The sequence below is a fragment of the Medicago sativa genome, chromosome 3 (assembly GCF_051527215.1).
Source record: "Medicago sativa cultivar Bolivia chromosome 3, Bolivia_mono, whole genome shotgun sequence".
Lineage (NCBI taxonomy): Eukaryota > Viridiplantae > Streptophyta > Magnoliopsida > Fabales > Fabaceae > Medicago > Medicago sativa.
This window is the reverse complement of record NC_140751.1, coordinates 27,311,112-27,332,478: the sequence shown is the minus strand read 5'-3', so window position 1 is coordinate 27,332,478 and position 21,367 is coordinate 27,311,112. Positions and strand designations below refer to the sequence as shown.

The following is a 21,367-nucleotide window of genomic DNA, read 5'->3' as shown; positions in this document are numbered from 1 at the left end:
AAACCTTCTTAATTTATTTTCGAGAAATTAACTTGATTCTGCACACAAAAGAACCTTACTAACCCCTTTCTACTTTTCAAATAAAAGTAAATCATATAACTATGCTATTGGTCTCAGGTGTTGCGTTAGTAGAATAGGTAAGACTAGTTTACCACTTCTATCTAATTTAATAAAATAAACTAAAAGCTAATGTATCACACCCAAATAAAAATAGAAGATAAATAATATTTTAATTAAAGCAAAGAGTGTCACAATTTTGATAAAATTGTCTAAATATAATAAATAAATAAATTATTAATTAAATAATAAATGAAGAAATTCATTAAGAAGGACATATATATAATTTCATAAAAATATCGGGATGTTACAAAAGACATTGTTGGTGCTGAAGCAGGTTGCACCGTTGTTGTAGCCAAAGCTGAAGATGGTGTAGTTTCAGACACACACGGCCATTGGCACGCGTATGCCATGTTTGGGCTGACTTCTGTCCACCAAGACAGGTCCTAGTATTGGTACACACGTGATTCAACCTTTATAATGCACGGTGGCATTAGCGCGGCTGCGCGACCCCAAATGGAGAGGTTAATAAATGGAGAGGATCTTCACCCAAATTTAAGAACCAGTAAAAATGAAATAGGAGTGTGCGATACAGTTGCTGTAGGTGATAATAGGCGAACCAGCAGCCAAACGGAAACATAATCAAAAACAACAGAAATTAGAAGGGAAACACAGTGCAATTTCAAATTCACCAGAGTTCCTATTATTGAGAAACACGTGAGCCAATCTTTGCAACACCAGTGCAATTATGATTTAGATATACCATATAAATTGAGGGAAGAATTATACATATTGAATAAATATTAAACACAATCATATAAAGTGTTTCATAGCCAGTAGCAACTAACTAGTTAATTCAGATAGGAAAAATAAAATTAATGATGGGTACTATTAATGATTACACATCAAGAAACACCCACCTGTGGATACTAGAAGGAAAAGCAAGACAAAGATGTTATGCTTTTGCATTTTCTTTATATTCATGTATGATTATTCGCAAATGATATAACACATTGTAGTAGTCTTTTGACATTCTGTTGCTCATTAAGATCAAACCATATATATTTTTAGAGTTAGAGCATGTTCATTTCAGACCATTGAACAAAACATATAGATTTTTTTCTCTCCAAAAAGTAGTTGTGGGATTTTTAATATAAAAGTTGTTTAGGTGCTTAGAAATAATATGATTATAATAAGTGTGTGGTCAATGAAAAAGAATGTTAAATAAGTAATCCTTATTCTAAACAAACATATACTACTTTATGCTTTATGCAAAGATGTTGCTATTTTTAATCTTAAACAATCATACCTTTAATCTTCATCATATTTATGACTATAATAGGATTGGGTGGGGGTGATTAAAAGTTTGAAGGTGCAGCAAATGAAGATGGTAGGAAACCAAGCATATGGGATACCTTTGCCCATGGTGGAAATGGTATTGTCCAAACTAACATATACTTTATTTACTATGCAGTACTTCATTCTTAAAATACAGGTTTTCTTTATTCTAATGTATATTTTCAGCAAATATGTACTAGGGTGATGGAGATATTGCCTGCGATGGATATCACAAATACAAGGTCAGTGACTATAGAGTACACACACAATGTTATTAGCACATGCTTCAGCTGCAATGTTGTATGAGAAAAAATATAAGGTAAATTTATGTAGAAAATGCACCACTTTACTTACAATTCATTTTTTCTGTTTTCATTTTAAACCATAATCAAGAAGGGTAACATATAGTATGTTCAAGAAGCAATCTTTCTAAAGTACAGGTCATGCAACATGGCATTATTGGGCTTAATCTTCTTACTTTTGGTTTTGTTCCACTGACAAATACTAGTAAAGATATATAATTGCAACTCAAATGGCCCAAGACTTCATGATGGGGTGGTAAGGAATGATTTGATAATGTTATCTTTCTTTTCAATGTTTGTAGACATTGCTAACCTTTGAAATTATGGGATTGCATAGGACTAACCTTTGCATTATCTTTCTTTGCATATGGTTTTTATATCTCTAACAAGTCCCTACAAATAAGGTTCCTTTGAGCTTAAACTAAGACAACACTCGCATCATTTTACTTTGTAACATATAAAATTATAGAAAACATGTTGCTTTGTCACAACTTTCAATTATACATTAATTGCTACGAGTATATCTTGTTTATCATTAGTTATTGCAGGGTTCTAAATCCATTAACATTTGGTGATTATCCTTATATAATGAAAAAGAATGTTGGATCAAGGCTTCCTTCCTTCACAGCAAAGGAATCAAATCTGATCAAGAGCTCAATTGACTTCTTAGGAATAAACTTTTACAGCTTAAAATATGTTAAGAACAATCCTGCAAGCCTGAACATGGATGATAGAGCCTGAACAATCCTGCTAGTGCACTTGAGTGTGTATCGGTTTGTCTTGTGTTCGAGTACGTCATCTTTTGAAGAAAGTATTACTCAAATTTATGTTAATTTACTTTTGAGTATTGACTAGTGAACAATTTAGTCATGTTATTTTGTGATTTATTGTGCTAGTACATTGAGCACATATATGAATCTAGTTTGTATAATTTTGTTAATAAGTATTTGTAACTCTTGAATTATTATTTATTTTTATTTGAATCTAGTATGTATTATTGAATACGAATTTTAGGATTTCAATTTATCTTAAACTCATTAAAATGAATTAATTTTGATTCTGTAAAAAAAAAAAAAAAACTTATAATCTCTCCTGATCAAAGCGTGGTAAATATTTTAAGGTTCCTTAATTTCGTCCGAAAATCGTTGGAAAATTGGCTGAATACTGCAGGAAAATAAATTTAATTCCGTCGGAAAACCGTAGGAATTTAAACTTTATTCCGTCCGAAATCCGTAGGAAATTAAACTTAATTCCGTCCGAAATGCGTCTGAAATCTATTCCAATATCCCACAAACGTAACCGTGCGAAATCCGTCTAAAATATTTTTGGGACGGAATTTGGGACGGAATTATGATTTGCGACGCGGCTTTTTCGGACAACGCCCTATCCGTTCGAAATCTGTCCGAAAACACATTTCCGTCCGAATTCCGTGGGAATCTTCCTTAAATTCCATCCCAAAACCGTCCGAAATTCGTCCAAAAATGACATTTTTTTAGTAGTGCCTGTGGATACTAGAAGGAAAAGCAAGACAAAGATGGTGCAAACTAAAGTGATTGAACGATCCATATAATAGACTTAGCTTCGAAGAAGAAAATAGAACTAGTTGAAACTTGTTGAACCGTTGAAGTGAAATGCAAATGGAGCTAGTCTGTCTTAAATAGGGTAATAGATTTTTTTTCCTATCAAAAATTGGGTAATTTTTTATTTCGTTTTGGAATAAAGCTTCTTTTCTATTTTTTGGAATAAGCTTCTTATTGTGATGCAGAAAATGGGGTTCCCTACCCTTTGGAGGAAATGGATAAAGGAATGTACAGAGACAACTACGACTTTTGTTTTGGTAAATGGTTCTCTAATTGATGAGTTCTCCCTGGGGAGGGGACTGAGGCAAGGTGATCCTCTTTCTCCTTTCTTGTTTCTCTTGGCGGTAGAAGGCTTCCATGTTTTGATGAAATCGATGTCTGTTAATAATTTATTATGCGGTTATCAAGTGGGAAGTGGTGAACCTGTGGTAGTGTCTCATCTTCAATTTGCAGATGACACTTTAATTTTGGGAGAGAAGTTGTGGGCTAATATTCGAGGCATGAGGGCGATTCATCTTCTCTTTGAAGCTTTGTCTGGTTTGAAGGTGAATTTGTCCAAGAGTCAGTTGGCTGGGGTAAACATTCATGCGTCATGGCTGTCTGAGGCGGCTTTGGTGTTAAACTGTAAGGTTGGTTCTATTCCATTTGTGTATTTGGGGCTGCCCATTGGGGGAAATCCGAGACGGTTGGCTTTTTGGGAACCTCTTCTGTACCGAATCAAATCTAGATTGTCAAGCTGGAACTCCAAACATTTATCCTTCGGTGGCCGCCTGGTTTTATTGAAGTCTATCTTGTCATCTCTTCCTATTTATGCGCTTTCTTTCTTCAAATCTCCTTTAGGTATCATATCATCTATTGAATCTATTTTAAATTTTTTTTTTTTTGGGGGGGGGGGGGGGGGGGGGGGGGGGGGAGTAGAACCACAGGAAAATATCATGGGTTGATTGAAACTCTATTTGTAGGAGTCAGGAGGTTGGAGGTTTGGGGGTGATGGCGTATTTTCGCAAGTGTACGAAATCGTTCAAGTAGTAAATTTAAATCGGTAAGACCGAGTGTCGAACTCGAGGATTGCGTTATACTGTTGAATTGTATTTACGACTTAATCGAACAAAAGGTTACGAAGTTGGTTTTATCGCAATGATGAAAATTAAACAAAGTAAAGTAGTTCAAATTAATAAGAGAAAAGCGTTGGGGATGAGTTTCACCGGATTATTACCTAGACCTATTAACCTGATTATCACAATTGAATCGACTTATTTAATTGTTACCGAATTCTCTACAATATTCGTGCCCTAATTCCTTAGTGACAGAACCTTTAATCCTAAAATAAAAACCTAATTCCTTAGTGAATTTGAAGATTAGAATTAAGCATGAACAAACAAGAATTCTCAAACGGTTCCAAGGGTTTGCATCTATTCCTAGATTGCAAAGGCAAGGATTTCTTATCTCAAGCGTTTATATATTCCACTTCCGTTTCAAAATATAAACCGTAAATCAATTTAAAGGTGATCAATCTATAAAAGCATTAAGCATGGAGATAAGAAAAACAATTCAATAAGTTTCATCAAAAGTCATAATCAAATTACATGGCAAAGGTATTCATCTAGGTTTACTCATCCCCAACAATGGAGGGTTTAGTTACACATAGCAATTAAACAAGAAGAAAGAGTAAAAGAGAGATTACAAGAATAATTCATGAACTTTTCTTGAAGAATCTCTCCCAATTGTGCTCCCGATCGCTTCCTATGTGTTTTTGTGCCTTTAGATCTCCAAAAACGTGAACCCTTTGTGAGAAACACCTCTTTTCTATTTATAAGCAGGCCAAAATCAGCCCCCGAATCATTAAAATCGGCCCCCGAGCTGAATTTTCGTCACCCTGTGAATAGTAAATCGGCGCCCGATTGTGGTAAATCGGGGCCCGATTTTTCCAGAAAGTTGTTCCTCCCATTCTTGCTGAAATCGGCGCCTGAATGTGGTAAATCGGGGCCCGATTTTTCCAGAAACCCAATGACTTGAAATCTTCAATTTCTTGTGCTTTTGGCTTGAATACCTTGATGAATTACCTTACAAATACATGAAAAAGTGTCTACAAAACTAGTCATGACATAGTGTCATCACAACCCCAAACTTGCATCGTTGCTTGTCCTCAAGGAACACACTAAAAATGAAAAATAACAGTAAAATAACACTTACTCCACCAAGGGTCATGTCAAAAGTTCACTCCTTAGTTAGCAATTGATGAGCTAACTTGCTTGGCAACACATCCAATCCACAACTTCTCGCAACAATATTGAAACAAGGTTCACACAGTCGACATGCAAACTACTATATTACCAAGACTTGAAAAATTTCTAAGCATCAATCAAAGTCAATATCATGCACACACTTTTAAGGACTTTTTCGGTTATAACGGGGCTTAGGTTCGAGGTGGGATAATTTGGAAAGTAGGCTTAAGAAAAATGACTTGGAGTTAAGCATCATCCTATGGTTCTAAAAATTGAAAAACAAAGTTTACACCACAACAAAATTCAGGGACTAGAGATCATTACCATTGAATAAAAAAAACTGATCACTTGTTGTCTTTATGCATATACATTTTTTTTTGAGCTGAATTTTTAACGTTTCAGCTTATTTTTTGATTTTTTTTTTTTGACATGCTTTTCATTTTTTCTTATAGGACAACACAAGATGATCTTCAATTCTCTAGTACCCCTCTACCCCAAACTTAGAATGTTGCTCGTTCCATGAGCAACCCCAAACTTGAATTTTTGTAACATTGAAACACAAATTATGCCTAACTCCAACAAAATTATTGGGATAATCCTATGGTCTCTAGGCTTGTAATGTGGTTCGTCACCGAAACAAGGGGTCTAATCCTAATGGCTCAACTTGGCTTAAACAAAGGAATAATTCAATATAAACTCAGCTTGGCTTCAAAGGCTCAAGGTACAAGCAATTTGCCTTAGTGTGCACACAATATAACCAATCAACAACAGAGAAAAATCGAAAGCCCTAGAAATAGCATTCACATGGAAACACTCATATTTGTAAAAATTGAAAAATAAAATTTGGCTATGACCTTACAAGTTGAGGTTTCTGGAAGTTGTAGCTACCTAAGCATTCCGTCCCGCCGTACACTTCCCATTGAAAGATCCAATCAAGCAACCACCTCCTTTGAACTTTTGACAAACCATTGGCGGAATCTTTGTTACTAAACTGGTACATTTCAAGAAAAGTGAGTTCATCAATAATAAACAAACGCAGATGCATTACAAAATAGGGGACTAATCAATAAGCACCAAGACACTACTCAAGTTTGACTCAAATACAAGTGGAGCAAAGTACGGAAGCAAATAACTGACATAACAAAAAAAAAATCTAAAAAATTGCTTACTGACGTGGGTTGCCTCCCACGAAGCGCTTTTTTAATGTCATTAGCTTGACGCATCAACCACTGTTAAGGTGGCATATATGATACAAAGAACACATCATCCTTCTTCTTCCTTTTGTTGGATAAGAACTCCATGAACTTGAGCAATAGATGATGTTGCTTCCATATCATTTTCAAGTGGACAACAATGAACAAGGCATAAATGGCATCTAGGACTTCATCAATCTCTTCCTTTTTCCCTGCCTTGTTGCTAAAAAAATTTGGAGAAATGTTTTGTTGAGGAATTTCTGGTTGGACATCTAAATCTCTCCAAAGTTGAGACTTTTGAGTTTCCTTACCAATTAGATCGGCCTCAATATTTATTGATTCCCCCTCATCTTCTTTCTTTTCCACAACAATGAATTTATCTCCAATCTCCAGCTTCTCAAGCTCAACCACTTGCTCAAATAACCTCTCACATTGACTCTCAAATGTTTCAATCGAAACATGATTATCAGTCATGAATTCAATTAAAACATCGTTGATATGAAATTTCTCATCATATGAATCTAGGGGAAGAATTTGAGTAGGTAAAATTTGCTCCCAATTGATATTTTTCATGAAAATCGTATCTTCTTCAACTTCCATGACCAACAGATCTTCTTTCGGCATTGGGACATAATTATCAAAAGTGTCACTCATATGTCCTTCTCTACAAAAATCAAATCTATGAGGAAGAAACCGAAGGAGATCTTTTTCGAATGTATCTCTCATGATTTGTCCCTCAAGTATACGACATTGTGCGGTTAGAAGACAAGTTTCAGTTTCATCCCGTAGTTGTAAAAGAAGACAATCATCAAATTCTTCCATACTCTACGGATGATAAATATCTCAACAAAGAAAAAAAATACTAACACACGACATTAGAAAATCAACAAAAATAAAATAAAACAAAAATTTTATTGCAGAGCAAAAAAATTTCAATTAAGCAAAAAATAAATTCAACAGTGATTTAGTAATCCCCGGCAACGGCGCCAAAAACTTGATGGCGTATTTTCGCAAGTGTACGAAATCGTTCAAGTAGTAAATTTAAATCGGTAAGACCGAGTGTCGAACTCGAGGATTGCGTTATACTGTTGAATTGTATTTAGGACTTAATCGAACAAAAGGTTACGAAGTTGGTTTTATCGCAATGATGAAAATTAAACAAAGTAAAGTAGTTCAAATTAATAAGAGAAAAGCGTTGGGGATGAGTTTCACCGGATTATTACCTAGACCTATTAACCTGATTATCACAATTGAATCGACTTATTTAATTGTTACCGAATTCTCTACAATATTCGTGCCCTAATTCCTTAGTGACAGAACCTTTAATCCTAAAATAAAAACCTAATTCCTTAGTGAATTTGAAGATTAGAATTAAGCATGAACAGACAAGAATTCTCAAACGGTTCCAAGGGTTTGCATCTATTCCTAGATTGCAAAGGCAAGGATTTCTTATCTCAAGCGTTTATATATTCCACTTCCGTTTCAAAATATAAACCGTAAATCAATTTAAAGGTGATCAATCAATAAAAGCATTAAGCATGGAGATAAGAAAAACAATTCAATAAGTTTCATCAAAAGTCATAATCAAATTACATGGCAAAGGTATTCATCTAGGTTTACTCATCCCCAACAATGGAGGGTTTAGTTACACATAGCAATTAAACAAGAAGAAAGAGTAAAAGAGAGATTACAAGAATAATTCATGAACTTTTCTTGAAGAATCTCTCCCAATTGTGCTCCCGATCGCTTCCTATGTGTTTTTGTGCCTTTAGATCTCCAAAAACGTGAACCCTTTGTGAGAAACACCTCTTTTCTATTTATAAGCAGGCCAAAATCGGCCCCCGAATCATTAAAATCGGCTCCCGAGCTGAATTTTCGTCACCCTGTGAATAGTAAATCGGCGCCCGATTGTGGTAAATCGGGGCCCGATTTTTCCAGAAAGTTGTTCCTCCCATTCTTGCTGAAATCGGCGCCCGAATGTGGTAAATCGGGGCCCGATTTTTCCAGAAACCCAATGACTTGAAATCTTCAATTTCTTGTGCTTTTGGCTTGAATACCTTGATGAATTACCTTACAAATACATGAAAAAGTGTCTACAAAACTAGTCATGACATAGTGTCATCAGGGGGTAAGGAGAATTAAGGAGATTAATGTGGCGTTACTAGGGAAGTGGTGTTGGCGGTTGTTAGTAGAGCGGGATATATAGTTTGTGGTTCAAGGTGTTGTCAGCCAGTTATGGTATGACAAATGGGAGGTTGAGGGGTGGGGGGCGCCATGCATCTAATTGGTGGCGGGAGTTAGAGGTGTTGTGTAGGGAGGAATGGTTTACATACAGTGTCGGCCGGGTTGTTGGGAATGGGGTTAATACGTTGTTTTGGACGAATGTTTGGGTTGGTGAGGTGTCGTTTAGTGTTAGATTTCCTAGATTATATGATCGGTCGGTGTATAAGGAGGTGTCAGTGGCAGTGATGTGTCAGTTAGGGTGGGGGGAAGGTGGTCAGGTGTGGAGCTGGAGGAGGGGGGGTTGTTCGTGTGGGAAGAGGAGTTGGTGGGGGAACTTATATTATTACTTCACAGGGTGACTTTGCAGGTTGACAAAGAAGATATGTGGCTTTGGAATTTGGAAACATCTTATGTTTATTCCGTCCGTAGTGCATACAAGTTGATTACTTTTCAAACTCCGACTGATAGTGTGGTGTCTGCTTCCTCTATTTGGAATAAAGATGTCCCACTTAAGGTTGTTTTGTTTGCTTGGCGTTTGTTTCGTGACAGGTTACCAACGAAGAATAATCTTATTCGTCGTGGGGTGATTACTATTGATGCCTGTTTGTGTGCTACTGGATGTGGGTCTGAGGAGACCTCTGATCATCTATTTTTACATTGTAATATTTTTGGTACGATTTGGTACTATATTTATAGGTGGCTGAATTTTTCGTCTGTTGTTCCCTTTGATGTGGGGGATAATTTTATTCAGTTTACCGCTCTTGGTGGCCTTCCAAATACGCGTCATTCCATTTTACAGGTTGTCCGGTTTACAACATCGTGGGAGATTTGGAAAGAAACGAAACAATAAGATCTTCACTGGACAATGCTCAATTTTACAGGTGGTGGACAAAATTAAGTCGCTGTCTTTTATGTGGTTGAAGGCGGAGTTTCCTTCTCTTCACCTCAACTATCATGGCTGGTGGCTTTCACCTTTTACTATTTTGGGCATTGGATAATTGTTTCTTGTCTGTTTATTTTTGTCGCTTTTCTCGGTTGGGTAACCGTTGTATCTATTGTATAAACTCTGTTCTTCCTGGCATGTCTTATGCTAAGAAGGACCTTTTGATGTGGTAATATATTTCATTTTAGCCTCTTCAAAAAAATAAATAATAAATGCTCCCTTGTCGTTTGCCAATGAATGAGTATTTTACGCGTACTTGATTTAATACTAAAGCACATGCGAATAACATGATAATTTTTTATTTTAGTATTATTTTTTTTATTTTGCATGTGTTTAATTTTTTTATTATATTCATCTACAATTCCAACTTTTTTATATAAATAAGTGTAAATATATTAACTTGATTTATCTCGTGCTAGAGAAAGTATTTTGGCACACGTCAAAGTACCTCTTTCATACATCTTAATGCTCTTACTTAGGTCACAAGCCTACGTTACCAAGCTCTGTTCGTGCTAGAGAAAGTTTTGAAAAAGTGATTTCGAATTATTAATATAAAATGTGATTTTGAGTGATGCCAATCATATCACGTCGTTTTTAACCAATTCACTCATCCTTCACTCCAATGGTATAACTTTTTAGAATCCAAATATATTTTTACTAATTACATCATTTAAATATTTTTATTGTTATTGTTATTTTGTTAATTTAATATTTTTTATCAATTAATATATTTTTCAAGTTAATAATAATATTACTTTCACCATCAAATGTTTTGTATATATTACCTTTTAAGTGCAATGTTAGATCTCGTCAAAAAAAAAAGTGCTAAGTTATAGGTTATGTTTAGTTTTCATTGAGATAGCTGATTGTGTAACCAAAAAAAAGATAGCTGATTGATAATCAATATTTAACAAGTAAGATGAGTCATATTGAATGGACAAGGACTGAAGCAGAGGTCTGAAAATAAGGCTTCTAAGAGCAAGATAAGAGGGTTGAAGGGAAAGCAATGATATGAGCTTTGAGTTGTGGCAAAAGATATTGAGAGTATCAAGAACTTTTATGGTGAGTTCCATAGATAGTTTTCCCACCCTTGGGATTATGTTTTTATCTTGTGAGGATAATATGAATATTAGGAATTTTATATGTTATGATTAGTTACCCAAATTATGCCATGCTTGCTAACTCATGAATACTTGCTGAAAAGATGTTTTACATGTTTTTATATATTTACTAAAGAATAAAACAAGTATTTAATATGTTGGTAAAGCGTGGCATGCGAGAGAATAATATTCATTATGTCCGGGTAGCATAAAATAAGAAAGGGGAAAGAACTAGAGCCTCGATATAGTTATCGAGAACTAGATAGTTAGCATGAATTATTTATGCTAGGATGTGAGAGATTGGATATCTTTTCACAAAGAAAGTTAAGCAAGAATCCTAAATATGATAAGACGCGAAGTGTAATCTCTTCGCATATGTTTAAGATAATCAAGCATTATGTTAAGACGTGAATTGATGATTAATCTCTTCACATATGTAAGAATCAACAAGTAAGCATGAAAATGTTTAACCTTTCATGATATGTTTAAGATTAAGATTTATGATTAAAAAATGAATATGTAGGTGACATGTCTCTTGCAATCCATGAATGTATGGATTCAAGGGGTTCTCATGATGGGAACGATTTAAGCCGTAAGGGACCCGCATGTCACTGAGTAAGTAAGACGTAGGTGCTCGTGTCTCTTGTTATCCACGCCAGGGGGATACAGGAGGTTCTCGACCTAAGGGGAACGGTTTAAGCCGCAAGGGACCCGCACGACACCGAGGGAGTCCGATGTACGTACATCGGTCATGTATGGGATTGTTCTCGGGGTTACTCCACCCGGGACTCTCCGTAAAATGAACTCAGATAATAATGTTTGTTCAACGCTAACCAAGTATGACCCTGACTTTATTTATGTTTATGTTGCAAGAAATGAATTTATGTAAGATTATGTTTATGAGCAATAGCACGAGATGCTATTAGACAAGTATAAGATATGAAATAGATCAAGTAAAGAATGTTATGCCGATGACGATCTTAGGTTCCCCTAATCGTCCGGTTTAGGATTGTGTCATGAATATGTTATGTTAAGTCTTGATGCGTTTAACGTATCTTGAGTTAGCGGTCCTAGGATCCCTTGACCGCCATGACACGTGTGATAGTAAGCCTATAACAAGTAAGATGAATTATGACGGCCCTAGTATGCACAACTGTCTAAGTATGCAAGTCCCCACACACGTATAATCAACCGTCAGGTTGTAATGTAGACACGTGGTGACCGTAGGTTTCCCCTTGAGGTTGCCTTTAGCCTAGGATTAGGTGGAACTCACTGAGACATTATGTCTCATCCCAATCCTATTTTGTTTCAGATATCAGGTGGATTAGCAAGCCAGTAGCCGAATGGATGATGCGACAAGTGTTCGTTCGTACTTGCAGCTGGATGGAGTGGATTTTAAAGGATGCTTTTATGATGTTTTAGAAAAGTTAAGTTGTATTATCATTGTACGAACGCCCTTGTTGTCTTTTATATTCATTCGAAGTTTTATTGTTGTAAATTTTTAATGTATCCAGTACTAAATTAATGCACTTGCTAGGCTTTCTAGATACGTCTAGTATGGGTGTTACATTTGGTATCAGAGCAGGTCGATTCAGACCGTGCCTTGGGTCATTAAGTTACAACTAAGGAAGTGGGACCATTGGGTTCCAGGTAAATGTTTTAATTGTTGATGTTAGTTGAGCCTGATCAACTCAATTTAACATTCGACGGTTAGAACGGATGCCTGAGAGCTGAATAGGACCAGGAGGAATGAAGTATGTGATGAAGATGATTTGAGAAGGTAGGAACTCGGAGTAAGAATAGTAAGAAACTGATTATGCCAAATGGTGGCCGGTGGGCTAATCCGTTTAAGTATGATTTCTTCGGGAATGCAAGGTTATGTCAAGATGGGTTGATCCGATAACGTTGGGGAAGTTGTTAAAGATATTTTGAATACCCGAAGGTGAAGAATTTGAGAATGTTTAAGAGGGACCGGAAGTTCCGGTAAAAGTCGTTGTTGGAGTAGGACAATGTTATAGAAAGGAAATATATTTATGGAACATAAGTACAAGGCTACAAGATAAGGAGAAGTCGACATATGTGGACGGAGTTAGTAGACTCTCAGAAGTAGAGTTATGTGAATGAGGTTATGGATTTGTAAGCTCAGAGTGGACAAGGTTCTGGTGTTTTGAAAGTGCGATAAGTTGCAATGTAGCGAGGCAAGTTACTCGTAGTAGAAGAAGTTAAAGGTTTAAGCGAAAGTTTATGTCGTCAGGAAGAAGGCATGAGCAACTATCAACGAAATTGATTTGATTCAAGGTAACTTTGGAAGTTAATGTGTTAAGAGTCAAGATGAGCTTAAACCAAGAATATAGAGGTTCCGGTATATGATTGGACGTTATGGATGTGAAGACATGAAGTAAGAAGTTAGGTGGTGAGGAGTTATGTTTGATCACAAAATTCTCAGGTTTTGGTGGAGTATTAATTACCCCTCGAATCTATGATTTGCTTAATTAGTTTACTAAGGCTCGTTACCATGACAAATTTTAATGTTTGTGAAATTTATAAAATTTTAGAAAAGATATACGCATACGGGTGATTGGAATTGGTGTTCATGAATTTTAAATGGAATTCCGTAGGTACCGGTTGGTTACAATACATGAAAAATAATTTGAACACTTGGAGCAAGATTTGATGACACTGTTGTGTTATCAACTCGTTCCATGAATTTTATGGTAACGACCGAGACCCAAAATTCAATATTTTATACATCGTTACCATGACAAATTTTAATGTTTGTGAAATTTATAAAATTTTAGAAAAGATATACGCATACGGGTGATTGGAATTGGTGTTCATGAATTTTAAATGGAATTCCGTAGGTACCGGTTGGTTACAATACATGAAAAATAATTTGAACACTTGGAGCAAGATTTGATGACACTGTTGTGTTATCAACTCGTTCCATGAATTTTATGGTAACGACCGAGACCCAAAATTCAATATTTTATACATATAATAAAGAAACCTCAACACCAATGATCCGTGTGCAAAATTATGAAGTTTTCTTCAAGAAGAAAATTAACGAGCTAGCATTGGTAAGATTAAGCAAAGCATAGCATGCGAGAAACGAAGATGCAAAGTAGGATGTTCAAGAAAGGTATGCACGGTGTGCAATATGAGCATGCTATGGGAATTCGAGATTTGCTCAGGAATAAACTTAAGAATGGTAGTGATACGACAGAAGGTAAATCTACAAGTAAGTATGTAAAGTTCAACTACAAGAAGGTAATATGAGAATACGACAAGTCTATCATGAGATTCTGTCAAACAAGGCCTCATGAAGAGCAAGTTGCAGAAGTGGATGCCACAAAAATGGTCTTGAGAAGAGTTCAAGAAGATGATAAAGTATAAGAGAAGGAATGAGAAGTTTCACTCGTATCGATAGAATGGAGTGTTGGCTACAACCAACCGATGGGAATCAGAGAAGCGCAACGGAAGTGAACCGGTTAAGTTGTTAATTATAAAGAAGCTAAATATTGTTATGTGGATCAAGGATCCTAGATGGTCTGAGTTATACATCAATATGTGTCTGAAACATACATATAGTTAAGAGAAGGAATAGAAAAGAATCCACTTTCGAAGTTTAAGAATTTTATCACGGAAGGAATTACGATTCATGAGTTATGTATGATGAGATTCATACTCACCGATGCCATGATGGTTAAATGATGACGATGCTTACTTGAATGGTGCTAAACCAGGATTTTTCAACTTTTAAAGTGAAAATGGGTATTAAGGGACTTGGACATGAATTATTCTAAAAACATGACATTTTCATTTTTGAAACCAATCACACACGTCATAAGTGAATAAGTTCACTTAAGACGTGCGGACTTCCGGACCAACTCGTCAGTGGCGAGCTTGGGCGAGATTCTGCCTTTTTCAGAACATAGAAACTCGCTCTGTGGTTCTGCAGTACCGTTATCGATTTGGATTCAAAATGTTTTCTTAAAAAAAAAAAATATACATATATTCAATCCAAGGATCCGTATACCAATGTTTATAAGATTTCTTAATGTAAAAAGATAGAACAAGTATCGTTATTATCTAACAGTATGTGGCATGTGAAAGTATGTAATGCACAATGGAAATTAAAGATTGGCGTAATGGATAACAATGTTCTCCAAAAGGTTGTCTGAGACGTACAAGTGTATGTTAAGGATATTCAAGTGCAAATGGTTTTAGTCGGGAAGTTTAGAAGCATGTGAACTAAGAGACCGGCTGTTGAATGTAAAGTATATGGCAGAATTTGAAGTCGCTTATCCATGCCAAGTTATATGAGTTACGGATGGTTTCGAGTGCATGAAATCATAATAAGATCGGAGGATTTTCCTAAGGCTCTGAAAGGAGATTCGTGGAATCGTCTAGTAAGTAATGTAAGTAAGTGATAAGTGTCTCAAGTTACATAAGGAAAAATATGTATGAGCTAAGTGTTTACACAATAAGTTGTTTATGGTGCAATTGAGCACTGCAGGGCAAATCTGGATTCTAGTGAGACTCCAGTTGAAAGGCAAATCATGAGTGTCCCAGATAGCGATAAGTTACCCATATAAATGATTTACCCTAAGTAGGTAATATGGATCCGAGATATATGGTACAATATGCCGTAAGAATAAGTTTTGCTCATGATGTTTTAAAGTTAAGTTAAGACTATGAGAAGAATGATTCCGACAATGCAAGAATTATTTCAAAATGTTATGTTTGAACTCGTTACATGTTAAATGATCTCTAAATTTCGAGGACGAATTTTTTTTTTTAGAGGGGTAGAATGTAATATCCCGCCTGTCAGTGTCGGAATATTACCGTCAATCGTGCTATAAGATTAATATAAAGGAAAGTAAGTTTATGGAGAACATTATCAAGTGATGACAGTCAAATACGAGCCAAGTCTCGGAGTCGTATTTAACACGCTTAAGATAAAGGGTATTTTGATAATTTCACACAAAAGGATATTTATTTGATATTTGTCCCAAAATATCTCATTTTCTCCCAACCTTTCTCTCTCTTGGTTGAAAAAGTTTATCTCCTCCTTCTCTCTACTCTCCATCGCCTCTCTTCCTTCTTCTTCTTCTTCTTCTTCTTCTTCCATCAATCCTTTCCAAACTATTTCCAAATCATGAAACAAGTTGTGTAAGTTTTCCAATGGTGCTAGAAGCTTGGATTAATAGGTAAGTTTCAATTCTTCTCTCCTTTATGAAGTTAAGGTTTTGATTAAGTTGGATTCTTGAATGATCAAGCTTATGTTGTGGTTTGTACATAATCATGGAGGTATATAGAAGCTTTGGGTTAGCAATTTTTCCATCTTAAAGCTCATAAAGAGATGTTCAAGGGAAGCTAGGTTTTTGATGCAGAGAAAAGTTGGAATTGGAGCTTAAGCTGGGGCTGTTGCTTAATCAATTAGGTGAGTGTTTTCATTAATTTTGAATTTGAGGTTGATTATGGATGAATTTCATGAAATAGTGGTAAGCTCAAGTTCTGGTTTTTAATTCGTAACTATTTCTATGTAGCTTGAAATTGAATGATTGCTGAAGTTTTGGATTCCTCATTCAATTCCCTATAGTTCGGACACAAATTTTGTATGATTCGGATTTGAAACGAGTTCGGAAAACATGTTTAAAGTTTGGTATTTTCTGCTGGATTCTGGCTGCGGATTTTGGAACAGGGCTTCATTAAAATGGTAAGAACTCTTTCCATGTAACTCTGAATTGAGTGGTTGTTATTGCTGTGGATAGATAACGAAATTCCCTACAGTTTAGACACAAGAATTATTAAATTCTATTAAGTATAGTAGGCGAAAAGTTACCTGCAAGTTTGGGGAAAGTTTCAGTCTCGTTTCTGTACCAATGTACACTCTTTTGTTAAACTGTACAAATTGGATGGTTAATCCTCAAAACAAAAATTATATTTGGAATCCTGACACCCTAAGCTTTCCAACGAGTGGTCGTTTGCTCAAAACCGATATCGTTTGGTATTTTAATTAAATTGTTAAAGTCAAGGCATTGATGCTGGATATTGCAGGGTACGGGTTTTGCATAAGTGAGTCATATTGAATGGACAAGGACTGAAGCAGAGGTCTGAAAATAAGGCTTCTAAGAGCAAGATAAGAGGGTTGAAGGGAAAGCAATGATATGAGCTTTGAGTTGTGGCAAAAGATATTGAGAGAATCAAGAACTTTTATGGTGAGTTCCATAGATAGTTTTCCCACCCTTGGGATTATGTTTTTATCTTGTGAGGATAATATGAATATTAGGAATTTTATATGTTATGATTAGTTACCCAAATTATGCCATGCTTGCTAACTCATGAATACTTGCTGAAAAGATGTTTTACATGTTTTAATATATTTACTTAAGAATAAAACAAGTATTTAATATGTTGGTAAAGCGTGGCATGCGAGAGAATAATATTCATTATGTCCGGGTAGCATAAAATAAGAAAGGGGAAAGAACTAGAGCCTCGATATAGTTATCGAGAACTAGATAGTTAGCATGAATTATTTATGCTAGGATGTGAGAGATTGGATATCTTTTCACAAAGAAAGTTAAGCAAGAATCCTAAATATGATAAGACGCGAAGTGTAATCTCTTCGCATATGTTTAAGATAATCAAGCATTATGTTAAGACGTGAATTGATGATTAATCTCTTCACATATGTAAGAATCAACAAGTAAGCATGAAAATGTTTAACCTTTCATGATATGTTTAAGATTAAGATTTATGATTAAAAAATGAATATGTAGGTGACATGTCTCTTGCAATCCATGAATGTATGGATTCAAGGGGTTCTCATGATGGGAACGATTTAAGCCGTAAGGGACCCGCATGTCACTGAGTAAGTAAGACGTAGGTGCTCGTGTCTCTTGTTATCCACGCCAGGGGGATACAGGAGGTTCTCGACCTAAGGGGAACGGTTTAAGCCGCAAGGGACCCGCACGACACCGAGGGAGTCCGATGTACGTACATCGGTCATGTATGGGATTGTTCTCGGGGTTACTCCACCCGGGACTCTCCGTAAAATGAACTCAGATAATAATGTTTGTTCAACGCTAACCAAGTATGACCCTGACTTTATTTATGTTTATGTTGCAAGAAATGAATTTATGTAAGATTATGTTTATGAGCAATAGCACGAGATGCTATTAGACAAGTATAAGATATGAAATAGATCAAGTAAAGAATGTTATGCCGATGACGATCTTAGGTTCCCCTAATCGTCCGGTTTAGGATTGTGTCATGAATATGTTATGTTAAGTCTTGATGCGTTTAACGTATATTGAGTTAGCGGTACTAGGATCCCTTGACCGCCATGACACGTGTGATAGTAAGCCTATAACAAGTAAGATGAATTATGACGGCCCTAGTATGCACAACTGTCTAAGTATGCAAGTCCCCACACACGTATAATCAACCGTCAGGTTGTAATGTAGACACGTGGTGACCGTAGGTTTCCCCTTGAGGTTGCCTTTAGCCTAGGATTAGGTGGAACTCACTGAGACATTATGTCTCATCCCAATCCTATTTTGTTTCAGATATCAGGTGGATTAGCAAGCCAGTAGCCGAATGGATGATGCGACAAGTGTTCGTTCGTACTTGCAGCTGGATGGAGTGGATTTTAAAGGATGCTTTTATGATGTTTTAGAAAAGTTAAGTTGTATTATCATTGTACGAACGCCCTTGTTGTCTTTTATATTCATTCGAAGTTTTATTGTTGTAAATTTTTAATGTATCCAGTACTAAATTAACGCACTTGCTAGGCTTTCTAGATACGTCTAGTATGGGTGTTACACATGCCTTTTGTTTTTGACATCCTTATTTATTAATTTTGTTACGTCTGCAACAACTTAACCTAATTTTTTCCCGCTCATTTGCTTATATATTAATTTTGTTACATCTGCAGCAACTTAACCTAATTTTTTCCCTGCTCATTTGCTTTATGAGGTTTACAATTACTTAACCTAACAAATTTCATCTAAAAAAATGCATTGCACACCAATTTCATTCCTATCCTCTTGCCTTTTTTCTTTTTTGAAGAAAATATTTTCTATCATATCAATGATCACGTATGATCCTTTAATTTTACACTTTTTTTTTTGTCATGAATTTTACACTCTTTTTTTGGGTGTTTTTTTTAATTTCATGCCTTTTTTTTTTTTTACGTCCTTATTTATGAATTTTGTTACGTCTGCAGCAACTAAACCTAATTTTTTCCCGCTCATTTGCTTTATTAGGTTTACAATTATTTAACCTAACAAATTCCATCTAAAAAAATGCATTGCACACCAATTTCATTTCAATCCTCTTGCCTTTTTTTTGAAGAAAATATTTTCTACCATATCAATGATCTTACGGGTTAAAGATTATTTATTGGTCTCTATTATAGTCGAGTAAACTCGTGCGACGCACGGGTCAAAAGTCTAGTATCATTTATTGCGATATATCTCATATTTTAATCATTTTTTATATTTTCCTTTTATAATTAGAGTTTTTATGTTTTATTTTTTTGAGGTTGTCTTGTAGACCTCCATTGATACCTAAATTGTTTGATAAAGTTTATATTTTTGAAAATTTTCAAGGTTTATTCTATGTTAAATTAATTTTTTTATGCATTAAGTTAGTTTCAGATTTTACTTGGGTCCCTTAAATTTTTATTTTTTATTTTTTTTTTGTTTAAGAGCCATAGACACTTTGATCTCTTATTTTTTTCGTTTCATTTGGGTCTGTTAAATTACAAAAACTAACAAATTTGTGTCATATGTTATTTTTCGTCAAGCAATATGTTTGTAATTTAAGAGACCAAAATAGAACCTAAAAAAATTAAGGGATCAAATTGTTTACCGTTTACAAGTTAAGGGACAAAAATAAAACAATCAAAATTTAAGGGACTAAGGGACTAAAGTGAACTTAAAATAACTTTTTTTTTTTGGTCAGGTAGCCTAGTGGCTAGAATTCACCTTATAAGGTGAATAAGTGGGGTGTCCAGGGTTCGAACCCTGGCCCCTGCTTTCATTTGGGTCTGTTAAATTACAAAAACTAACAAATTTGTGTCATATGTTATTTTTCGTCAAGCAATATGTTTGTAATTTAAGAGACCAAAATAGAACCTAAAAAAAATTAAGGGATCAAATTGTTTACCGTTTACAAGTTAAGGGACAAAAATAAAACAATCAAAATTTAAGGGACTAAGGGACTAAAGTGAACTTAAAATAACTTTTTTTTTGGTCAGGTAGCCTAGTGGCTAGAATTCACCTTATAAGGTGAATAAGTGGGGTGTCCAGGGTTCGAACCCCGGCCCCTGCATATAATAATGCATTGTCCTACCAACTGAGTTATGCTCTCGGGACGAACTTAAAATTTAAAAGATCAAAACTATAGAATGTTGTATATTTTGAGCGTATAGTTTGGATAATCAGTTTTTTTCTTCCCATTAGTACGTAATGATTAAGGATCCGGCTAAACTTGATTGATGATTTTTCTATTTTTGAAATTTATGTACAACATAAAGGTAATTGATCATTTTTAGCAAAAAAAATAGAAGTTCGATTCCCATGGGGAACAAGGCTTTGCCAGTGCGCATGCCTCTACGCACGAGCCGGATTAGTCGTCCACCTTTGGTGGGTCGGAAACCGGTGCGAAAGCAAAAAAAAAAATTCAAAAATAGAAAAATCATCAACCAATTTTAGCATATGATTCATTGTTCATCAATCAATTTACCACGGCATGAAGTTTCACGGAATCACGAACCTTTGTAACTTGGTTATAATAAATATCATTTCAATATCAAAAATAAAAAGTGATTTTGGCCAAAAAAACGGCGATGGAAGTGTCATTCTTGATTTTTCGTTTTTAAAGCGTTCGTGGTATATGGTATTTCTCTATATAATTACTACATATATTTTCGTCAATCTATTTGCTAGATTTATTAATTTCTTAACAGCTTTTTCATTGTTGTTTACTTCACTTACTCATGCATCGTTTTATCAAAGAGAGTAATTGTTTTTTAAGGAATCAAAGAGATTACTTAATTAGCATTCAGAATGGTCACCGTAAGGACTCATTGGGCAATACAATAATTAATTAATATTTTTTTGAACAGAAATTAATTAATATTTTTAATACACTAAACTCATTCTCCTATTGTTTTTACCGAGAAAGAAGAAGAAAAAGAGAAAGCTCTCTCTCTAACCTTTCGTCTGTTCCATAAGATAAACATTTCCATCTTCACAAACACACACTCCTTTCTTCTTCTCCCCTAAATCTTTCATGCAACCTGAAATTGTTTCTTCCACATCTTTCTGGACTCGTGATTTTGAAATTCGAATCTGGAAAAGGGAGAAATCGGAACATTTTTCACGGTTTGCTCTTCT

The 21,367-nt window shown here is 35.2% G+C and overlaps 1 protein-coding gene, 2 long non-coding RNA genes and 1 pseudogene across 4 annotated transcripts; 3 read left to right on the top strand and 1 right to left on the bottom strand.

Moving 5' to 3' along the window:
- Positions 1-1,015: 1,015 nt before the first annotated feature.
- LOC146936832 (uncharacterized) lies at positions 1,016-2,419 on the top strand. Its single transcript, XR_015030731.1, has 3 exons — positions 1,016-1,492; positions 1,582-1,953; positions 2,246-2,419. It is a non-coding gene; the product is annotated as an uncharacterized LOC146936832 (long non-coding RNA).
- Positions 2,420-6,592: 4,173 nt separating this feature from the next.
- On the bottom strand, positions 6,593-7,517 carry LOC146936831 (uncharacterized). The gene has a single exon (XM_085757747.1). It carries the CDS (start codon positions 7,515-7,517, stop codon positions 6,735-6,737), a length of 783 nt encoding a protein of 260 aa, XP_085613873.1. The 3' UTR covers positions 6,593-6,734.
- A 1,646-nt stretch (positions 7,518-9,163) lies between these two features.
- LOC146936830 (uncharacterized) lies at positions 9,164-9,916 on the top strand (annotated as a pseudogene).
- A 6,120-nt stretch (positions 9,917-16,036) lies between these two features.
- LOC146936829 (uncharacterized) lies at positions 16,037-18,769 on the top strand. Of its 2 annotated transcripts, none has more exons than XR_015030729.1 (5): positions 16,037-16,171; positions 16,272-16,404; positions 16,511-16,680; positions 17,022-17,182; positions 18,533-18,769. It is a non-coding gene; the product is annotated as an uncharacterized LOC146936829 (long non-coding RNA). The 2 variants fall into 2 exon arrangements; XR_015030730.1 differs by having other exon boundaries at positions 16,060-16,171; positions 16,280-16,404.
- The last annotated feature ends 2,598 nt before the right edge of the window (positions 18,770-21,367 follow it).

Excerpts from the sequence above, each read along its gene's own strand:
- LOC146936831 (XM_085757747.1), bottom strand. The coding sequence starts at position 7,517 with ATGGAAGAATTTGATGATTGTCTTCTTTTACAACTACGGGATGAAACT.